The 19,346-nt window shown below is 39.7% G+C and overlaps 1 protein-coding gene across 1 annotated transcript; it reads left to right on the top strand.

The window, feature by feature from the left end:
- Positions 1-407: 407 nt before the first annotated feature.
- Positions 408-18,790, top strand: LOC146382098 (myosin-4-like). Its single transcript, XM_084936854.1, has 38 exons — positions 408-627; positions 800-943; positions 2,120-2,276; positions 2,365-2,392; positions 2,475-2,589; positions 2,674-2,766; positions 2,846-2,909; positions 2,989-3,087; positions 3,183-3,286; positions 3,367-3,505; positions 3,699-3,817; positions 5,234-5,383; positions 5,462-5,632; positions 5,728-6,034; positions 6,126-6,208; positions 6,293-6,380; positions 6,476-6,593; positions 6,665-6,788; positions 7,749-7,885; positions 7,971-8,226; positions 8,309-8,551; positions 8,817-8,993; positions 9,075-9,220; positions 9,305-9,395; positions 9,504-9,893; positions 10,441-10,567; positions 10,647-10,765; positions 11,314-11,510; positions 11,608-11,791; positions 11,896-12,061; positions 12,325-12,449; positions 12,543-12,851; positions 12,942-13,145; positions 15,158-15,283; positions 15,387-15,557; positions 15,648-15,848; positions 15,929-16,060; positions 18,752-18,790. The coding sequence occupies exons 1-38, from the start codon at positions 424-426 to the stop codon at positions 18,788-18,790; spliced, it is 5,847 nt and encodes a 1,948-aa protein (XP_084792980.1). The 5' UTR covers positions 408-423.
- The last annotated feature ends 556 nt before the right edge of the window (positions 18,791-19,346 follow it).

Genomic DNA, 19,346 nt, shown 5'->3' with positions numbered 1-19,346 from the left:
ATCTCTGGCAGAGGTCACCCTCCTTTGGCATTCATTCTTTTCTTGAGCTGCAGTTGCTCCACGGCACGGATTTATAACAAAAGCTCAGCACCATCTGCATGACACCACATGCCAAGCTAATCACTTTTCTCCACCCACGTTCAATGGGGGATTTGACCTAAATATAGTTGTTTGCTGTCTATGCTAATGCATCTTATAAAAGCAGTAAGCGCCAACTCTTCGTACTTTTTTCTGCTTCATTGTCTTCTGGCTGTGACGGCCACTGACTTAACCAGCAGGAGCTCTGATTCAGGTGTCTCTAGAAGGAGCCATACGCTGATTTTCTGGGGTAAGATTTGATCAGGATGATGATCAAATTCATTAATAGATGAATTCTAACATTAACCCTGGATCTTTTAGTCCCCTGGGGTGTACACTGCAGAGATGAGTTCAGACGCTGACATGGCTGTTTTTGGGGAGGCCGCTCCATATCTGAGGAGACCTGAACGAGAGAGGATTGAAGCTCAGAACAGGCCCTTTGATGCCAAAACTGCAGTGTTTGTGGCGGATCCAAAGGAGCTCTTTGTTAAAGGCACATTGCAAAGCAAAGAGGGTGGCAAAGCGACTGTTAAAACTCAGTCAGGACAGGTACATCTGCTCTATGTATCTCTATACTGGAGATTTATAGGCCTCGTTGGCACATTTTATTTAGATTGTCCACTGATGAGCTTGTTTATGTACTTTACATTGCAGAAGCAATATAGAGAGCAGGCTCTAACTTCATATATTTTTAATGAAGGTGTCTTTCTTACCATCACAGGTTGTAACAGTGAAGGAAGATGAAATCTTCCCTATGAACCCACCCAAGTTTGATAAGATTGAGGACATGGCCATGATGACACACCTTAATGAGGCGGCTGTGCTGTTTAACCTCAAAGAACGTTACGCAGCTTGGATGATCTATGTGAGTACTGCACCAGACCAACAGCAGAGGTGCAGTCAGCTGAGGGTTTATTTGGTCTGACAGTAGCTACTTTTTCTTTTCTTTTTGTCTTTTTTTTTTTTAATGCTTTGAGGTTATAGAAAAAGTCTAGAGAAGTGTATATCCAAATCTATCCCCGAGTATCTTCCTGGACAAGTGAGCCTATTCTCTTTTTCAGGAAGTGTTATAAATGAAACTAAACATAAATTAATGTTAAAATGTTCTTCAAACTAATAACAAAGTCTTATAAATTCACTGAAATTTTCATGATTTGCAGGCCAAATGCAAGTTCACTAGCAGACTAAAGCAAAAAGCAAACTTCATTCGGGCTGATCTCAGAGTCCAGAAGTGCACCATGCAGGAACACACAACAGGACAACAACAATAAACAATGAGGGAACAAATTAGACTCTAAATTAAGAGTAACATATAACAAGAACTACAAGTTCCCAGAATGCTCAAGAATAAATAAAGAACAGTAAACAAAACTATGAACACCTGGAAAACAAAGAAATGAACTTCAAAAAGCTCAAAAACACAAAGTTAGGCCCAGGATCATGACAAAAATCCAGGTGAAAACACCTGTATAAATATGGTTAGCCTCAGCGTTTAAATAATATGGCCCAGTTTTGGCCTAATTTTGTCCAATACTCAAGTGATGGAATTTTACAAAATGGCAGCCAGTCCAAAATCCAGGTAAAATATATGTTTAAATATAAAAATTACATTACTTAAGTCATCTAATGAATGATGACAGATCACTGTGTGAATTAAAGCATCTCATATTCTAAAACCCAGGCCAATCTAATCACTATCCAGTGTTATTTACCAGAAAAAAGAAAACAATACATTTGAACCATAAACAGAACAGCACAAAAAGAGAAAATCCAATTAAATTAAAATGTTGTATATATACTGCTTCTGACTTTGGAATTAAGACTTCATAGTTACCACTTACTCGCCTGTCCTTATAATCCATCACATCCTCTGTCGTGAGAATCAGTGTCACCTGTGTCCTGAGCTGCCTGGTCAACAACATAAATATATGGTGTCCTTTGAGACTAATTTCACCAGGCTGACTAATTAAAAAGCAATAGTTATTATGTCAGATAAAGCTAATAAGCTTATATTGACCACAGATGTTACTTTTGGTTGTAGACCTACTCTGGGTTGTTCTGTGTCACTGTGAACCCTTACAAGTGGCTCCCAGTGTACAACCAGGAAGTGGTGGTAGCCTACAGGGGTAAGAAGCGCCAGGAGGCTCCACCACACATCTTCTCCATTTCCGACAATGCATATCAGTCGATGCTTACTGGTAAGCTTAAAAGTTATATATATATATTATGTAATCCAGTGCACCTCTCTAACATGACTGTTTGCTTTTTTTGTTGTTGTTTTTTTAGATAGAGAAAACCAGTCCATCCTCATCACGTAAGCTGCATTTAAAAGATTGTACCACAGCCTGTCTTTGTTACTTGATTAAAGATTTCTGATTGTACTTTATGTACTGTAGTGGAGAATCCGGTGCAGGAAAGACTGTCAACACCAAGCGTGTCATCCAGTACTTTGCGACAATCGCAGGCTCCGGGGACAGGAAAAAAGATGCTGCTGCCACTGGAAAATTACAGGTAATATTTAAATATATATGGACTATTCATCAGCTGCCTTGTCTTTATTTTTAATATTTTACATTGTTCATTGTCTTACTTAAGGGGAATCTGGAGGATCAAATCATCTCTGCTAACCCTTTGTTGGAAGCCTTTGGAAATGCCAAGACTGTCAGAAATGATAACTCTTCACGCTTTGTAAGTGAAGACTTTTTTATTTATTTTAATTCTAAGTCTTCTTTTCCTCTCCATAGATAACGTTTTTTTCTTTTTTCAGGGCAAATTCATCAGGATCCACTTTGGAACCACAGGAAAGCTGGCTTCTGCTGATATTGAGACTTGTGGGTATTAATAAGTAATACAATCTTGTCAGAATTTGTTGTATTCTTTATTTAAGCCAATTTTGTGTGTTTTTGGTAGATTTACTGGAAAAATCCAGAGTAACGTTTCAACTGGCCGCAGAGAGGAGTTACCATATTTTCTACCAGATAATGTCCAACAAGAGGCCTGAGCTCATAGGTGACACAAGAAACGACAGCATTGCAACAAAGTCATATACACAATGTGTGTATGGTGCAAGGCACCAAATTGAGGGCTTGTTATTTTCTTTCCAGAAACTCTCCTCATTACCACCAACCCCTATGACTACCCATTTGTCAGCCAGGGGGAGATCAGCGTGGCGAGTATTGATGACAGTGAAGAATTGATGGCCACTGATGTAAGTCAGATGAACATTTCCTGCTTTTCCATCACTGCTAACTTTGCTCTTAGATCAGCTCTACTTTCATGTGCATTCAGAGTGCTATCAGCATCCTGGGCTTCACTGGAGAGGAGAAGATTGGCATCTATAAGCTGATAGGTGCCGTGATGCATTATGGGAATATGAAGTTCAAGCAGAAGCAGAGAGAGGAGCAGGCAGAGCCAGACGGCACAGAGGGTAATTGTTATTCATAATGTTCCACCTTAATGATTTTATTTATCTTGATATAAATATATATCGCTTGTGCTCATTATCGTTTGTTTTTGGTATATGCAAATATAGATTTTAATCTTTTCGAACGTTAGAATCTCAGCCTCTTTTATCACACTCTGCCTTTATTTTTTCTTCTCTTCTCTTTTTCTTTGACAAGTGGCTGATAAAGCAGCTTACCTGATGGGTCTGAACTCTGCAGACCTGCTGAAAGCTTTGTGTTATCCAAGAGTAAAGGTTGGCAATGAGTATGTGACCAAAGGGCAGACTGTTCAGCAGGTAACTTGCAAATTTTAGGTTATTCCTCACAAGTGTTAACGGACACATAGAAAAGTTCATATCAGGTGCACAGGTGGAAATTCATCCTATAATAATAATAATAATAATAATAATAATAATAATAATAATAATAATAATAATAATACATTTTATTTATAGGCACCTTTAAAGACCTTCAAGGTCACCTTACATTAGTATAAAAAAATAAATTAAAAAACAAGTATGAAAGTATAAAAACTCAACAAGGTAAAAATAGACTAAGACGGAATCATGATGAAGGGTATGCAATTGTGAATAGAAGGGTTTAAAGGTGCAATTTAAAAGTGGAGAGAGAGTTTGTAGTCTGGAGATCTGGTGGAAGTGCATTCCAAAGTCTTGGGACAGAACAGCTAAAGGCTCTGAGTCGTATGGAAGTCAGTCGAGCAGGTGGAACAAACAAAAGGGAAGCTGAAGAAGAGCGGAGTGTACGAGGGACTGAGAGCATATGGAGAAGATCAAATAAATATGGGGGAGCGTGGTTATGAAGCGGTTTGATGTTAAGAAGCAGGATCTTGAAATTGACACGGAGGTGAACTTGAAGCTAATGGAGCTGTTTAAGAACAGGTGTTATATGTTCAGTCTCATCCTCTTATCTGCTTTATCTTCAGTGTTTGCCTTGGTACAGGTTTTTGCAAAACTATTGGCACTAACTTAATCAGCTTTGTGAGGTTCATATTGTGTATTGATCATTTTTATTGTTAAATGACAGGAAAGCCTTGTCAAACACTTAATGTCTTTGAATCCATCAGTTGTGTTGATGCTAGAATATAGCCGGCTTAGCTCAGCGCATTGAGTGGGCAACCACATGCCATACGACTGAGAGTGACCGGCCCGGGTTCGAGTCCACCCCTTTGCCACATGTCTTTCTCATTCTCTCTGCCCCCGCTTTCCTGTCATTTCTTCATTGTGTCTATCAAATAAAGCTGAAATAAGGCCAACAAAAAAGAATATAGCAAGAAACTCTAACCTTACAGTCCTGAGAACGCTGACATCTAATCCTGTACTTTGGGGGGAAAATAACATCTTGGAAAAATGTGGGTTAATTGTTTTTGATGTGTGCTAGAATTACTTTTTTCTGGTTCCCTGCTTGTTATGACCTGGTAGATCATTCTGAAATGACAACTGTATGTATTTGGAGAGCTCAGGGTTGGAGTTTGTGTTAATCAAAGAGGACGGCAGGCACGTGTCGTCTGGACTAAAAATGGCATGTGAAATAAGTTAAACATCTAGCAAATATAGAGTCCTATGGTTTTATCAAATTAACAGTAATCTTGCTCTGTGTATAGATGTTGTCTTGAAGTGTGTTGCACACAACAACCTTACAACATGATGATATTAAAGTTGCTGTTGAAATCTACAAAATGTCATTATGCACAGGTCTACAATTCTATTGGCGCTTTGGCCAAATCAGTCTATGAGAAGATGTTTCTCTGGATGGTCCTCCGCATTAATCAGATGCTTGACACGAAGCAACCTCGGCAGTTCTTTATTGGAGTCCTGGACATTGCTGGATTTGAAATCTTTGATGTAAGTTTTCTTTCTACGGTCCATCTGATTATTTGTAGAAAAATAAATAAGCTCTACAGTAAATTCCATGTTTTGCAGTATAACAGTCTGGAGCAGTTGTGTATCAATTTCACCAACGAGAAACTGCAACAGTTTTTCAACCATCACATGTTTGTGCTGGAGCAAGAGGAGTATAAAAAGGAAGGCATCGAGTGGGAGTTCATTGACTTTGGGATGGACCTGGCTGCCTGTATCGAGCTCATTGAGAAGGTTTGTTTATTCAGATGCAATATGACCCTGGACAAAGATCCAGAAAGAAATCCCTGTGATCCCAACAGGATTTTCTGACTCACTATCTTCAACAGCCAATGGGCATCTTTTCCATCCTTGAAGAAGAGTGTATGTTCCCTAAGGCTTCAGACACGACCTTTAAAAACAAGTTGTATGACCAACACGTAGGAAAATCGAGCAACTTTCAGAAGCCCAAGTCTGTCAAAGGCAAGGCTGAAGCTCATTTCTCTTTGGTGCACTATGCCGGGACTGTGGATTACAGCATCACAGGCTGGTTAGACAAAAACAAGGACCCGCTGAATGAGACTGTCGTCCAACTCTACCAGAAAGCCAGCCTGAAACTACTCGCTTTCCTCTATTCTAACTATGCTTCTTCTGAGGGTAGGAGTATGAAATACCAAATATTTTATTCTCTATTAAAATGGCCTGTTTTTAATATTCTAAATAAATAAAAACAATGATTATTTTAAAGAAAACACAGGTGGAAGTGGTGGTGTTAAGAAAGCAGCAAAGAAGAAGGGTGCATCGTTCCAGACTGTGTCAGCCCTCTTTAGGGTAACTTTCTGAAAATCTGATCAACAATAGTCTGAAAAAATATTCTGATTGAAAAAATAAATCATCACTGATCATTTCTAACAGGAGAATCTGGGAAAGCTAATGACAAACCTGAGGAGCACCCATCCTCACTTTGTTAGGTGCCTGATCCCAAATGAAACTAAAACTCCAGGTATTCCTCGTGACATTTCAGACTATTTTACTTGTACTGTATGTATGGCAGCCTGAATACAGCCTAAAGACAGTGTGGCTCTACCTGACTTGTAGGGATTATGGAACACCATCTGGTCATCCATCAGCTGAGATGTAATGGTGTGTTAGAAGGAATCAGGATCTGCAGGAAGGGCTTTCCCAGTCGGATCCTGTATGGGGATTTCAAGCAAAGGTAATCAACAAAAGTCTGTTTTTCTGAGAATACTTTAAAAATTGTGTGTAATAAGAGATTTCTTTGTTTAGGTACAAAGTACTGAATGCCAGTGTGATTCCTGAAGGACAATTCATTGACAACAAGAAAGCTTCCGAGAAGCTCTTGGGCTCTATCGATGTAGATCACACACAGTATAAGTTCGGACATACCAAGGTAATTCATTTTGAGTGTAAGTGAAGGCTTCGCCATATTTGAAATGACATATGGTGTTACCATATTTTGATTTCCAAAAAAGAGGACACTTGGCCCAGTCATGAAGAACTTTAATAATACTGTTAGCTTCAAGAAAATTTTAACATATTTAAACAATGCCTTCTCTGTGCAGTTGATAAATGGTGAAATAAAAAATGTCATATAGGCTTTTACAAGTCAACAAGTGCAAAAAAATTACTTAAAAACCTCTGGAATTAAATAATGGTACAGAAATAAGGCCTCATCTGTATAAGAAAAATTACGGGACGGTGCGAGGGAAATTTCTTTTGCAGTTCGTCTGAAAAGCTGCACTTGTGCTTTGGCATCTTTTAAACATCATCAGGCATGCTGTGTCCCGTCTGTAAGGCAGAACAGCTATTCGCAAAGCAGCAGCTCGGGGATGACGTCACACATATGGGTCCTCTGTGGGCCCATAGAAAAACCAGAACATTTTCATCAATCTCGAAAATCCCCCCGGACAGAACGTGAAAAGTGGACCTGTCCGGGGAAAAGAGGACGGTTGGTCACCCTAACATACGGTGAAACTGAAACTTACTGTTGGAAGGCGGACAGTATTTATCCCACTTTGAACGTAAGAGTAGGGGGACTGTCCACTTGTAAAAAAAAAAAATGCAAAGTTCAATTGTTGCTACCTAGCTAGCTCAGCTACTCCCATCTCATGTTCGTATACCACTAAGCAGATCATTGTTTTGATAGTACCAAACTTTTTCCCCACAGTCAAACAAACTCCAACATCATCGTCTTCAACTGTAGTCAGTAACAGTAATCCAAGTACTAGTGAAGAACTGTTATGTTGTTTGTTGTAACCAAGAATCTTTAGTATTATTGAGAACAGTGGGTCTGAACATAGTGTTGTAGTTTTTAAACGATATACAGATAAATGTTTCTTTTCTTTTGTAGGTGTTCTTCAAAGCAGGACTTTTGGGTCTGCTGGAAGAGATGAGGGATGAAAAACTTGCCTCTCTTATCACAATTACTCAGGCTTTGTGCCGTGGCTTTCTCAGAAGGAAGGAGTTTCAGAAAATGATGGAGAGAAGGTAATTAAAATTAGGCCAGAGTAAACTCAAGGTCAATGTTCAGCACACTAAATACAGTAGAACTTTTTGTTCCACCTCTTTCCAGAGAGTCTATTTATATCGTTCAGTACAATATTCGCTCCTTTATGAATGTGAAACACTGGCCATGGATGAAGCTCTACTTTAAGATCAAGCCACTCTTGAGGAGTGCTGAGACTGAGAAGGAGATGGCCATGATGAAAGTTGAATTTGCCAAGTGTAAGGAGGATTTAGCCAAAGCTGAGGCTAAGAAGAAGGAGCTGGAAGCCAAAATGGTTTCTCTACTTCAGGAAAAGAACGACTTGTGTCTGCAGATTCAAGCTGTGAGGAGAGAAACTATCAATTTTGCAATACACAAGTAGAGTGCAGTCTGCATAAATGCTAAATGTGATTTTTGTTAAATAGGAAAGTGAGAGTTTGGCAGATGCCGAGGAGCGATGCGAGGGACTGATAAAGAACAAGATCTTGCTCGAGGCTAAAACCAAAGAACTAAGTGAGAGACTAGAGGATGAGGAGGAGCTGAACGCTGAACTGACTGCCAAGAAGAGGAAGCTAGAAGATGAATGCTCTGAGCTGAAGAAGGATATTGATGATTTGGAGCTCACCTTGGCTAAAGTGGAGAAAGAAAAGCATGCCACTGAAAACAAGGTGTGGTTTGGTGGTCACCTAACCCTAAAAGAAGGCAAAATTGACTCATTTTGAAAAAACATAAATAGTTTATCATGTGTTTGTCAGTTTCGTTTGTTTTCCGATTGCCACAATTAGAAGAACAATAAAATAAAATTAAAAAAAAAAATATATATATATATATATATTATGCAATCTAATTGATTAGAGTTGCAGTTACGGTTAGGGTCATCACTGATGACAACTTCGACCTCAGAAGGTTAAGATACGTGTTTTACACATTCAGGTGAAGAATCTGACAGAAGAAATGTCGTGTCTTGATGACACTATTGCTAAGTTATCCAAGGAGAAGCTGGCCCTCCAAGAGGTCCACCAGCAGACACTAGATGATCTGCAAGCAGAAGAAGACAAAGTCAACTCTCTAACCAAAGCTAAGATCAAGCTGGAGCAACAAGTTGATGATGTAAGTCTATATAGCCAGTAGTTGTTTTTAAAAAAAATCAAATCACACATCACGTATAATGTGTATATCCCCATGTATTAGCTTGAGGGCTCTCTAGAACAAGAAAAGAAAGTTCGAATGGATGTGGAGAGGGCTAAAAGAAAGCTTGAAGGAGATCTGAAACTGGCTCAGGAATCCATAATGGATTTGGAAAATGGCAATCAACAGCTGAAGGAGCATCTCAAAAAGTATGGATGGGCACATCTTTGTTTAGGTATAATTCTAAGCTTCTAATGTTTGCTTATATAAATAGATATGATTTTGTGCAACAGGAAAGACTTCGAATTAAGCCAGTTTGTATCAAAAATTGAGGATGAGCAAAGTGCAGCTGTACAATGTCAGAAGAGGATCAAGGAGCTTCAGGTACCTACAGCAGAAATCTAGTGAATTCTTTTTTTCTTTTATTTTTTCAAATATCTTGAAATCTTGAAGTCAGTGGATGTTAATGGGGGTTTTTGTTGCTTTAACAAGGCATACAATGAAGAGCTAGTGGAAGAGCTTGAAGTTGAGCGTGTTGCTAGGGCCAAGGTGGAAAAGCAAAGGTCTGATCTTTCCAGAGAGCTTGAGGAGATCAGTGAGAGGCTGGAGGAGGCTGGAGGAGCCACGGCCGCTCAAGTAGAACTGAACAAGAAGCGAGAGGCTGAGTTTCAGAAATTAAGACGAGACCTCGAAGAATCGACCCTACACCACGAGGCCATCGCTGCAGCTTTAAGAAAGAAGCACGCTGACAGTGTGGCTGAGCTGGGAGAGCAGATTGACAATCTGCAGAGAGTCAAGCAGAAGCTAGAAAAGGAGAAGAGTGAGTACAAGATGGAGACTGATGATCTGTCTAGCAACATGGAGATCATGGTCAAAGCAAAGGTAAGCTAAGTTAAGACATTCATACTGATGAATACACATAATAATATAACATCACCATTACCTACATGATGCAGGTTCCATGTGTTTTCTGCAACTAATCTCAGCAGATCATTTAACCTTCTAAGTGGCCATAACCTTAACTCAGTTAGGGTTATCATCTAATTAGTGTATAACTTAGACCTCAGAGGGCAGAGTTGTGTGCATTCAAATTAGAAGGACCTTTACACTTACACTACAGAGACAATCTGACTTGATCATCTGGACGTAACAATCATTTGACATTTAATTGCTCTTTACCTCTGCTCATCTTTGCCCACATCTTGACTCCTAATCAACTGTTCCCTCACTGTTTAAAGTTCCCAAATTGATATCATGTTTTGCCGTATCATTATATATACAAAGATACCAATTTTGGTAAAAAGTTTGGCCTCTGAAAGTAAAGTGGGAATAGTGCATTCAAAATAATGTAATCAGCAATTAGTGGATTGTGTCTTGCATATAATCAGTATGTTAGAAATACAAATAAAACTGTTATCCATATTATCAGATTAATTATGAAAAGCTGTGCCACTCTCTGGAAGACCAACTGAGTGAATACAAAACAAAACATGATGAGAACACACATCTGATCACTGAAGTAAATGCTCAAAAGGCAAGACTTCAGAATGAAAATGGTAAGCAGCTGATTAAAAGGTTTTTGGAGTGAAAGTGCTCTTGTTTTTTATGCCTTATTTTCTGAACCCTCTCAAACAGGTGAGCTCTCTCGTCTGCTTGAGGAGAAAGAAGCAATACTCTCTCAGATGTTGAGGTCCAAGCTTGCCTTTACCCAGCAAGTCGAGGAACTGAAGAGACAGGTTGAGGAAGAAATAAAGGTTTGTTTCCACCGTTAAGTTAGTGCTAAGTTATGCTATATCTTAGCATAGCTTAGATTAGCTTAACTTAACTTAATTCAGAAGGTTAGAAGTGCATTCATCATCTTGGTCCCCTAAGTTGACCTAAGTAGATTTTTTTAACAGTTGTGGAGAACTGGTTGCTACACTGGTTTTAAAGGAAAAGTCAGACGTTTTGTAGAATAGGTTTGTTTACTAGTGGATAATTAGCACAAGACCAGAAACCAGTCTGTCTGTGTCCAAAGTTAAAAAGCTAAATGTAACTAGGCTAAAGCTAAAAACAGGACAAGGAGCAATGCTATTTAAAAGATGTACAGATGTTTTCATCGTTCGGCTTCTAGTCCTTATATTATAAAACTAACTTTAAAAGCTTTAGTTTGTTGCACAAATGTTTCCAACTAACATGCTAATAAATGTACTTTATATTTAAAAAAAAAAACATTGAACTTGCCAATGTTTACAGTGACAGGATTATTTGACCCTTTATGTGTAGTTTTGTAAATAAAAATCCAAATCTGCATCCATGTCAGGCAAAGAATGCCCTGTCCCATGCTCTTCAATCTGCCCGCCATGACTGTGATTTGCTGAGGGAGCAGTATGAGGAGGAGCAAGAGGCCAAGGCTGAGCTCCAGAGAGCAATGTCCAAGGCCAACAGTGAAGTGGCTCAGTGGAGAACCAAGTATGAGACTGATGCCATCCAGCGCAATGATGAATTGGAAGAGGCAAAGTGAGACTTTTTCTCAAACACATACATATGTAGATTTAAAAAAAAACATTTATAGAGTAAGAAAATTGCCATTATTATGGATTCCCAACTTTCTCAGGAAAAAGCTTGCACAGCGTTTGCAGGAGGCTGAGGAGGCAATTGAGGCTGTGAATGCCAAGTGTTTCTCTTTGGAGAAGACAAAGCAAAGGCTGCAGGGAGAAGTGGAGGACCTCATGGCTGACGTGGAAAGAGCAAACGCTCAAGCAGCTGGTCTGGATAAAAAGCAGAGGAGCTTTGATAAGGTAACTGAAGCATCTTGTAACCCACTGCTGCTAAGAGTCAAAGCATTTCATAAAGGCCTTTGCAGATTCTGCCTTAGACAAACTACTTTTTCTGTTTTCTATAGATTCTTTCTGAGTGGAAGCAGAAATATGAGGAAACTCAGGCTGAACTGGATGGTGTACAGAAAGAGTCTCGCTCCCTCAGCACTGAACTCTTCAAAACAAAGAATTCTTATGAGGAAGCGTTGGAGCAGCTCGAAGTCCTCAAACGAGAGAACAAAAACCTGCAACGTATGTAGATGATTTCTTATAGATGGTTCATCACATTTATTTACCCATGCAATCATCCATGCATCCATCTGTGTATCTGTCCATCCAACCATCCATCGATTGCTCACAGTAGCTGTGATCGCCTGCTGTTTAAACATCATGTTTGCAAGAGGCAGCCAATCAGAAGATAGTAGATTTACCATGATAGCTCCCTTTTTAGAAAATAACTGATTATTTTTCATGTGATCAGTAACTGAGCGTTACATGTTGTTTTACATTTATAGAAGAAATTTCTGATCTGACTGAACAGCTCGGAGAGAATGGCAAAGCCATTCATGAGCTGGAGAAGACTAAGAGGCAAAGTGAAACTGAGAAGACAGAGATTCAGACTGCTTTGGAGGAAGCTGAGGTGACCTAATCTGATTTCTTTTTAAACATAATTCACACAAACCTTATTATTCTTTTTTCCCTTCTGTGTAACCGTTCAGTCTTTTTAATCTAGGCTTCTCTGGAGCATGAGGAATCCAAAATTTTGCGTATTCAGTTGGAGCTCACTCAGGTCAAAGGGGACATCGATCGCCGGCTGGCAGAGAAGGATGAGGAGATTGAGCAGATGAAACGCAACCACCAGCGTGTTTTGGAGACAATGCAGTCAGCTCTAGATGCTGAGATGCGGAGCAAGAATGATACCATTCGAATTAGGAAAAAGATGGAGACTGACCTCAATGAGATGGAGATACAGCTTAGCCATGCCAATCGACAGGCTGCTGAAGCCCAGAAGCAGCTGAGGAACATACAAAGCCACCTCAAAGTAGAATATGAAACGCCACTTTAAGTACAAGATTCATCGGTTATGAATGTCTAATCATGGGAAAATTAGACATCGTCTTTCTCTCTGTAGGAACAAACCATTCACCTGGATGAGGCTCTGCGGACCCAGGAGGACCTGAAGGAGCAGGTGGCCATGGTGGAGCGCAAGAGCAGCCTGCTACAGGCAGAAGTGGAGGAGCTGCAGGCTGCTCTGGAACAGTCAGAAAGAAGCCGGAAATTGGCTGAAGGGGAAGTAGCTGATGCCTGTGAGCGAGTCGGGCTGTTACACTCTCAGGTAACTCGTAATAGTGAAAAAGCTCTTTTCTTTTTTAGCTTTAAATCCAGTATATATCCAAGTTATAAGAAATATTTCTCCATATCAGCAAATAATAGTGTCAAGCAATGTTCCCTCTAATTTTTCATGTGTCGGAGCGAACACACAAACTCTCTGAGCGGACACTTGGACCACTGTGAGCGACAGTAGACATGTGCACTGTGGTCACGCCAGCATCGAATCCATCCAAGTTACATGTTTATTAAAATAATCAAATTACAGCATTTATGTTAGACTACTTTTAATTAACTGCTTTAGCCCACTTACAATGAAAATTAAAAAAAAATCTTGTTCGTGACCTGTGTAGTAAGTTAACACTATTGGAAGTAAAAAAATAACTTGAACTCCAATTTTGAAAACACAACTTTCTTTTCTTTTTCTGACTTGTATTATGAGTCTGTGGTCTGGGAGAGAGTCCTGTAACTCTCTGTCTGCAAAATACAGTATACAATGACCAATGTTGGGCAATTAATTATATAGTTACTTCTTAAAAAAAGTTACTGAGTTTTGCAAACAAAGTTTTTTGCTGCTGTTTACCTAAAAATGCAGCCAAGGGTTTTTTTAAATAAACATTTTAAAATATTTACAGAACAATCAGCTGTTCTGCATCAAATTTGATGCCACACACATTATTTGTGTCACTCCAAAAAATAATTTCTGTCCACTATGAGATAAAGGAGAACAACAGCCTGATACCTGCAGGCCTGACAACAGGAGATGTATCACTCCTGTAACACCTGTAACATTCAGCAGTCGCCTCATTGTTCTGACACACACAACAAAACTATTGACTACACTACACACTAACTACACAAGATTTGCGCTAAACGTAGCAAATCTCTCACATCTCAAAACGCTGCTGTCACTCCTAAATTTTCCCCCTTCCTAAACAACTAAACGCCATGTTACCATATCATTTTTTGATTGGTCGACATGGTACATTTTTCTACTAATAGGAAAGGCTGGAGGGCGGGAGGGGTGGTTTTGTTTTTGCTCACGTTTGAGGTTTTCCTTATAAAACGCCGTTTTTACCGTTTCTTCCCGCAGTAAATATAAACAACGATAGTATTCAGGAAGAAAACCAAACATTGCAGATATTTTTATCATAAGTCTGGTTTTACGTGGCCTATCAACACAATTTAAAAACTGGTATAAAGTCCACACTTTTTCTGTCAATTGTTCCGTCTGTCCTGCTCACATCTCCAATGGTTGTACACTAACGTGGCTTCACTCCACATCAGCCACGCCGCTTTGCTAGCTAAAACACCGGTGTCGGACGCTGTCATAGCCTGTCATCGATGTTGAATAGCTGCATATATATGAATGTGAATCGCATCGTTGGCTGGACTATGGGATAAGGTGGCATCGTTCTAATCCCATACTGGAGCAGCCAGTCACTCACTGACTAACACTGCAAAACAGAATTGTTAAAAGTTTTCATTTTAATTTCAATTCAGGTTAGATGTTTTTTTTTTGTGCGCAACGCAGATTTTCTGTGCGCAGAGACCGTGCCAGCAGTGCGCAATTGCGCACGCGCACAGCTTAGAGGGAACAATGGTGTCAAGGTGTGTGCTGTGTGGCAGGCAGTCGCAGGACTCAGAAACAGATGGTTGAACACAAAGCGCAGCTTTTATTGCCGGGAAAACTCGGATGCTAAAGTACAGAGAACCGAACATAATAACTGGAAACAGAGAACTAAGAGGCTAGAGACTATGAGATGGTAAGAGTGTGTACGTTAGCGACGCGACAGCAAGGAGTGAATGACAAAGGACTAAAAGACACAGACTCAGAGACCCAGACACAGTAATACCAAAATACAAAAAACTTGTGAAATATAGTGAAATATCTGCAGGTGGGTAATGGGGCTGCTGATACAAAATTAAATATGTTGTTGGACTTGTGAGAGTTCACTCATGAATTGTTAGCACAAGTTCGCTTTTATTGACAGCTGGTTTGTTGTCATTTGGCTGCAGAACACCGGTCTGCTCAACTCTAAGAGAAAGCTGGATGCAGATATCAGCCAGCTGCAGGGGGAGGTGGAGGATGCCATCCAAGAGGCTCGTAATGCAGAGGAAAAAGCCAAAAAGGCCATCACTGATGTAAATGTCTTTATCCTCAATTTTATTCAGCAATCGTTCATTTTCCATTTTTCAATGACAAAGTAGACTTTGAACATCAACCTAACCTCCTGTGCAAATGTAGGCAGCAATGATGGCAGAGGAACTGAAGAAAGAACAGGACACAAGCAGTCACCTGGAGAGGATGAAGAAGAACCTGGAGGTATCTGTGAAGGATCTGCAACACCGCCTGGACGAAGCAGAGAACCTGGCTCTGAAGGGGGGCAAGAAGCAGCTTCAGAAACTGGAAGCACGGGTATCATAGCCTTTCATAAACAGTACCTGAGAAGCATCACTTAGAACGATGACCACAGTTGATGCTAAATTTGTTGAGTGCTGACTTTAGGTGCGTGAGCTGGAGGGGGAAGTGGAACTTGAACAGAAAAGAGCCGCTGATGCCATAAAAGGAGTCCGGAAATACGAGAGGAGAGTCAAGGAGCTCACTTACCAGACTGAGGAGGACAAGAAGACTGTTTTGAGACTACAGGACCTCGTAGACAAGCTGCAGCTCAAAGTCAAGGCCTACAAACGACAAAATGAAGAAGCGGTAAGATCTTCTCGTGAAGTGAGAAATTTGATATTCTCATCATTGTTATTTGGTAGCTAAATTTCAGACTTTTCCTACAGGAGGAGCAGGCCAACGTTCATCTTGCTAAGCTGAGGAAGGTGCAACATGAGCTGGAGGAGGCGCAGGAGCGTGCAGACATCGCTGAATCCCAGGTTAACAAGATGAGAGCTAAAAGCAGAGAGTTTGGAAAGGTAAAGTTACAAACCTGAATATTTTGTTTTCTCCTGCAGTCATTCACATTTACATTATCAAGCTGTGTTTAACCACCAGTTAAAAAAAGCATACTTGTTGCCTATGTGTGGCCTAACATGGATGGAAATGCTGGGAATGGGCATCAGTGGCTACGGAGACTGCAGCAGGAAATTAAAAAAGAATAATAAGAGTGGATTATTTTATATTTTTACTTATATATTTTATTTTATTTCCTTTTCTTCTTGTCTCAGGCTGCAGAATCCGAGTAAAACTTCCAGCGATGGCAGAACTTATTAGCATAAATGGAAATGAACAAACATTTGTTGTTTTGCTGTGAAACTGTAGCAGAATAAAGTGATTTAAAGCATAACGTTGTTTAATGTTGTTAGTTTTTTCTCTGCATTCAATATCAGCCATCACAATCAAGTGCAATGTTCCACCAGCCCACGCAACAATCACAATCTCAATATTTCATATTATATCTTAATATTAGCAGAAATGAGTGGAAACCTTTCCTTGATGTGTTCATGAGCAAGTCTAACTTCTTTTTGTGGTGCTAATTAGCCAGCTAGCGACAGCACTCTAACAGATAATCAGTTTCACAGGAGTGAGAGGTTTATATATAAACTGCTATGTATGTGGGCAGTTAGCATCTAATTAGAGCAACTGTTTGCAGAGATTAGGGCAAGGCCTGGTGACATTTACATTCTGTGTTAAAATAGCCATCTTCTTCACTGTCACTCATCTACATCTACTTAATCCTCGGAAGGCTCTAGAGGATTACCACAAGATGGACTATTAGGGTGTGCCACTCAATTCTCCACAACACATGGATCGTGTTTTTATTCATTGTCAGTGCTTTAAAGTCCTCATCATTACAGGTATTGAATTTGTCTGGGGGAAAGACTGAAAGCCAAAGTCTGACATCGACATGTTATATATCAGAAAGACTGAATGGAGTCAGAATAAGACTCTTTCCCTTCGTTTGGTTACGTTTTTATTGGTTTTCCAGCACTTGATGAATTCCAAGAAGCTTTTGTCCTGTCTCATTCGTAATGTCATTTGAACTTTGGTTACCTCATGAACTAAGAAAGACGTTTGGCTATTTTTTTTTTTTTTGCTTAAAACTTCAACAAGTTCAACAGCTAGATGATAACACTGCCTACTGTTTGTTTGCTGCTGAGTAGTAATAGTCTGCATTTGGAGATTGCTGCTATGAATAATAACGCCTCTTGGCCATCGCTCTCTGAGACTGGTTCTTCCTGTTCAAAGGGAGTTTTTGCTTCCCACTGTCGCCAAAGTGCTTTCTCGTAGGTTAACTGATTGTTGGGGGTTTCTCTGTTTTCTCTGTATTACTATAGAATCTTTACCTTCCAATATAAAGTGCCTTTTGGCAACTATTGTTCTGACTTGGCACTACAGAAATAAAACTGAACTGAAATGAATTAGAATATGAGTTGTACATGTAGCACTGGGGAGTTTCATGTGAATATGATTGTATAATGTTTCTTTCAAAATGTACCTGTTGCTTCAGTTTAGTTCTAAAAAAAAAAAGCAATAGCTTTGTCAAAACACTGTATGTTAATAAATGTGAATAATCTGAGAGCAGCTGCTGTGATTCATTTCTCTTCAAACATCTTCTTTTTCCAGAAGTGTCTGCAGGCTGATCTCCATTTTTGTTCCCTCTTTGTCCTTTTTATCTGTAGAAGAAACAGACACCCAAACATTAGAAAAAGAACATGAGTTGAGTGTATGAGGTGAAGTTTTGATATATATATGTACATACATATATATATATATATATATATATATATATATATATATATATATATATATATATATATATATATATATATACATATATATATCAAATATATATATATATATATATATATATATATATACATATATATATATATATATATATATATATATATATATATATATATATATATATATATATATATATATATATATATATATATATATATATATATATATATAAATATTACCATTCCACTCTTCAGTCTCCCCAGAGCATGGCTCCGCCATCTGAAAAAGTAAAATATATAACTGAAATTAACATTAGGAAAAGAAAAAATGCTAATACATGTCATTTTCAGACAGCTGGAATTAACATAACTTCACTCTGAGTAGGAAGCTGATTGAGAGTCCAGCTGGATTCAGCCTGCTTTGCTCTGTTTTCCATGTCATGGAGTGCAGAGATGATGCCATTTCTAGCCGTTGTGAGGTTTTCATCAAAGTCCATGAGGTGGAAGGATTTTGAGTGGTTAAGAAATTTTTTGTAAATGTCTTTCACCATGTTCCAGGCCACCAATGTGCAGCCCCGGTCGAAGTAAGCCCATGTGAAAGATGCAACCAGGGAGAAGCTAGCAATTGCTGCGTCAGCCAGCAGTTTACAGATGTGAGCAGCAGCTTTTTAGGCCCTGCTTTTTAGAAACACAGTCAAACTGGAGCTCTTCTTTGTGGCCTGAGGATGTGAGGGTGTGTCTTCCACAAGTGAGTCATCCAGAAAGAGGAACTCAAGAGCAGTATTTACCACCAAGCTGTGGTGGTCAGCTGCAACTTGATGAAAAGCATCCGTTTGGAGCGCTTGCTTGTGTGAGAGCTTGTAAAAGAGCTGAGCAGCTTGTTGGACAGGTGCGTGAGGAAGGTCCATTAAACCTTAGGGCAGGGAGAGCTCAGTAGGTAGAGTGGTTGCCCCATGATTGGAAGGTTGGGGGTTCGAATCCACTGAGCGCTTACTGTTACGTCCCTCTGCAGCCCCTACTCATCTCAATGTTTTCAGCTGGTGCTAATTGGCCACACCTAGTCAGGTGTGGATAAAAGCATACCTGAGGCAAGCTTCCCGGGGAGCTCACTAGTCTTTGCCTTGGTGGCACCAGCCATTTTAGCCAACCTGATATTCCATTTTAAGGTAAAACCTCGTTTCACCTACACTCTGGTATTCGTCTCCTTTTTTTATGTTGCGGCTTTTGAGCCGGGTTGTAACACTTACCCTGAGGTACCCCTGAGCAAGGTACCGTCCCTACACACTGCTCCCCAGGCGCCGCTTTGGTGGCTGCCCAATGGGTGAAATGGAGAGGAGTAATTTTCCTACAGGGACTAACACATACACATTACCTGCTCTGCTTTAGGTTGGAAGACTGAGGGACACATTTGAAGACCCTCCACAGCGACCTTTATGTAGCAGGTAGAGGAGAAGTGTGAAGGACTGTGTTAAGGATAATTACTGGTTCATTTCAACCTTGTGTATTTTCTATT

The sequence above is a fragment of the Perissodus microlepis genome, chromosome 8 (genome assembly GCF_051167445.1).
Source record: "Perissodus microlepis isolate ML-2025 ecotype Zambia chromosome 8, ASM5116744v1, whole genome shotgun sequence".
In the NCBI taxonomy this organism is placed as follows: domain Eukaryota; kingdom Metazoa; phylum Chordata; class Actinopteri; order Cichliformes; family Cichlidae; genus Perissodus; species Perissodus microlepis.
Note: the sequence above shows the minus strand (reverse complement) of the source record. Positions and strands in the feature narration are given on the sequence as shown.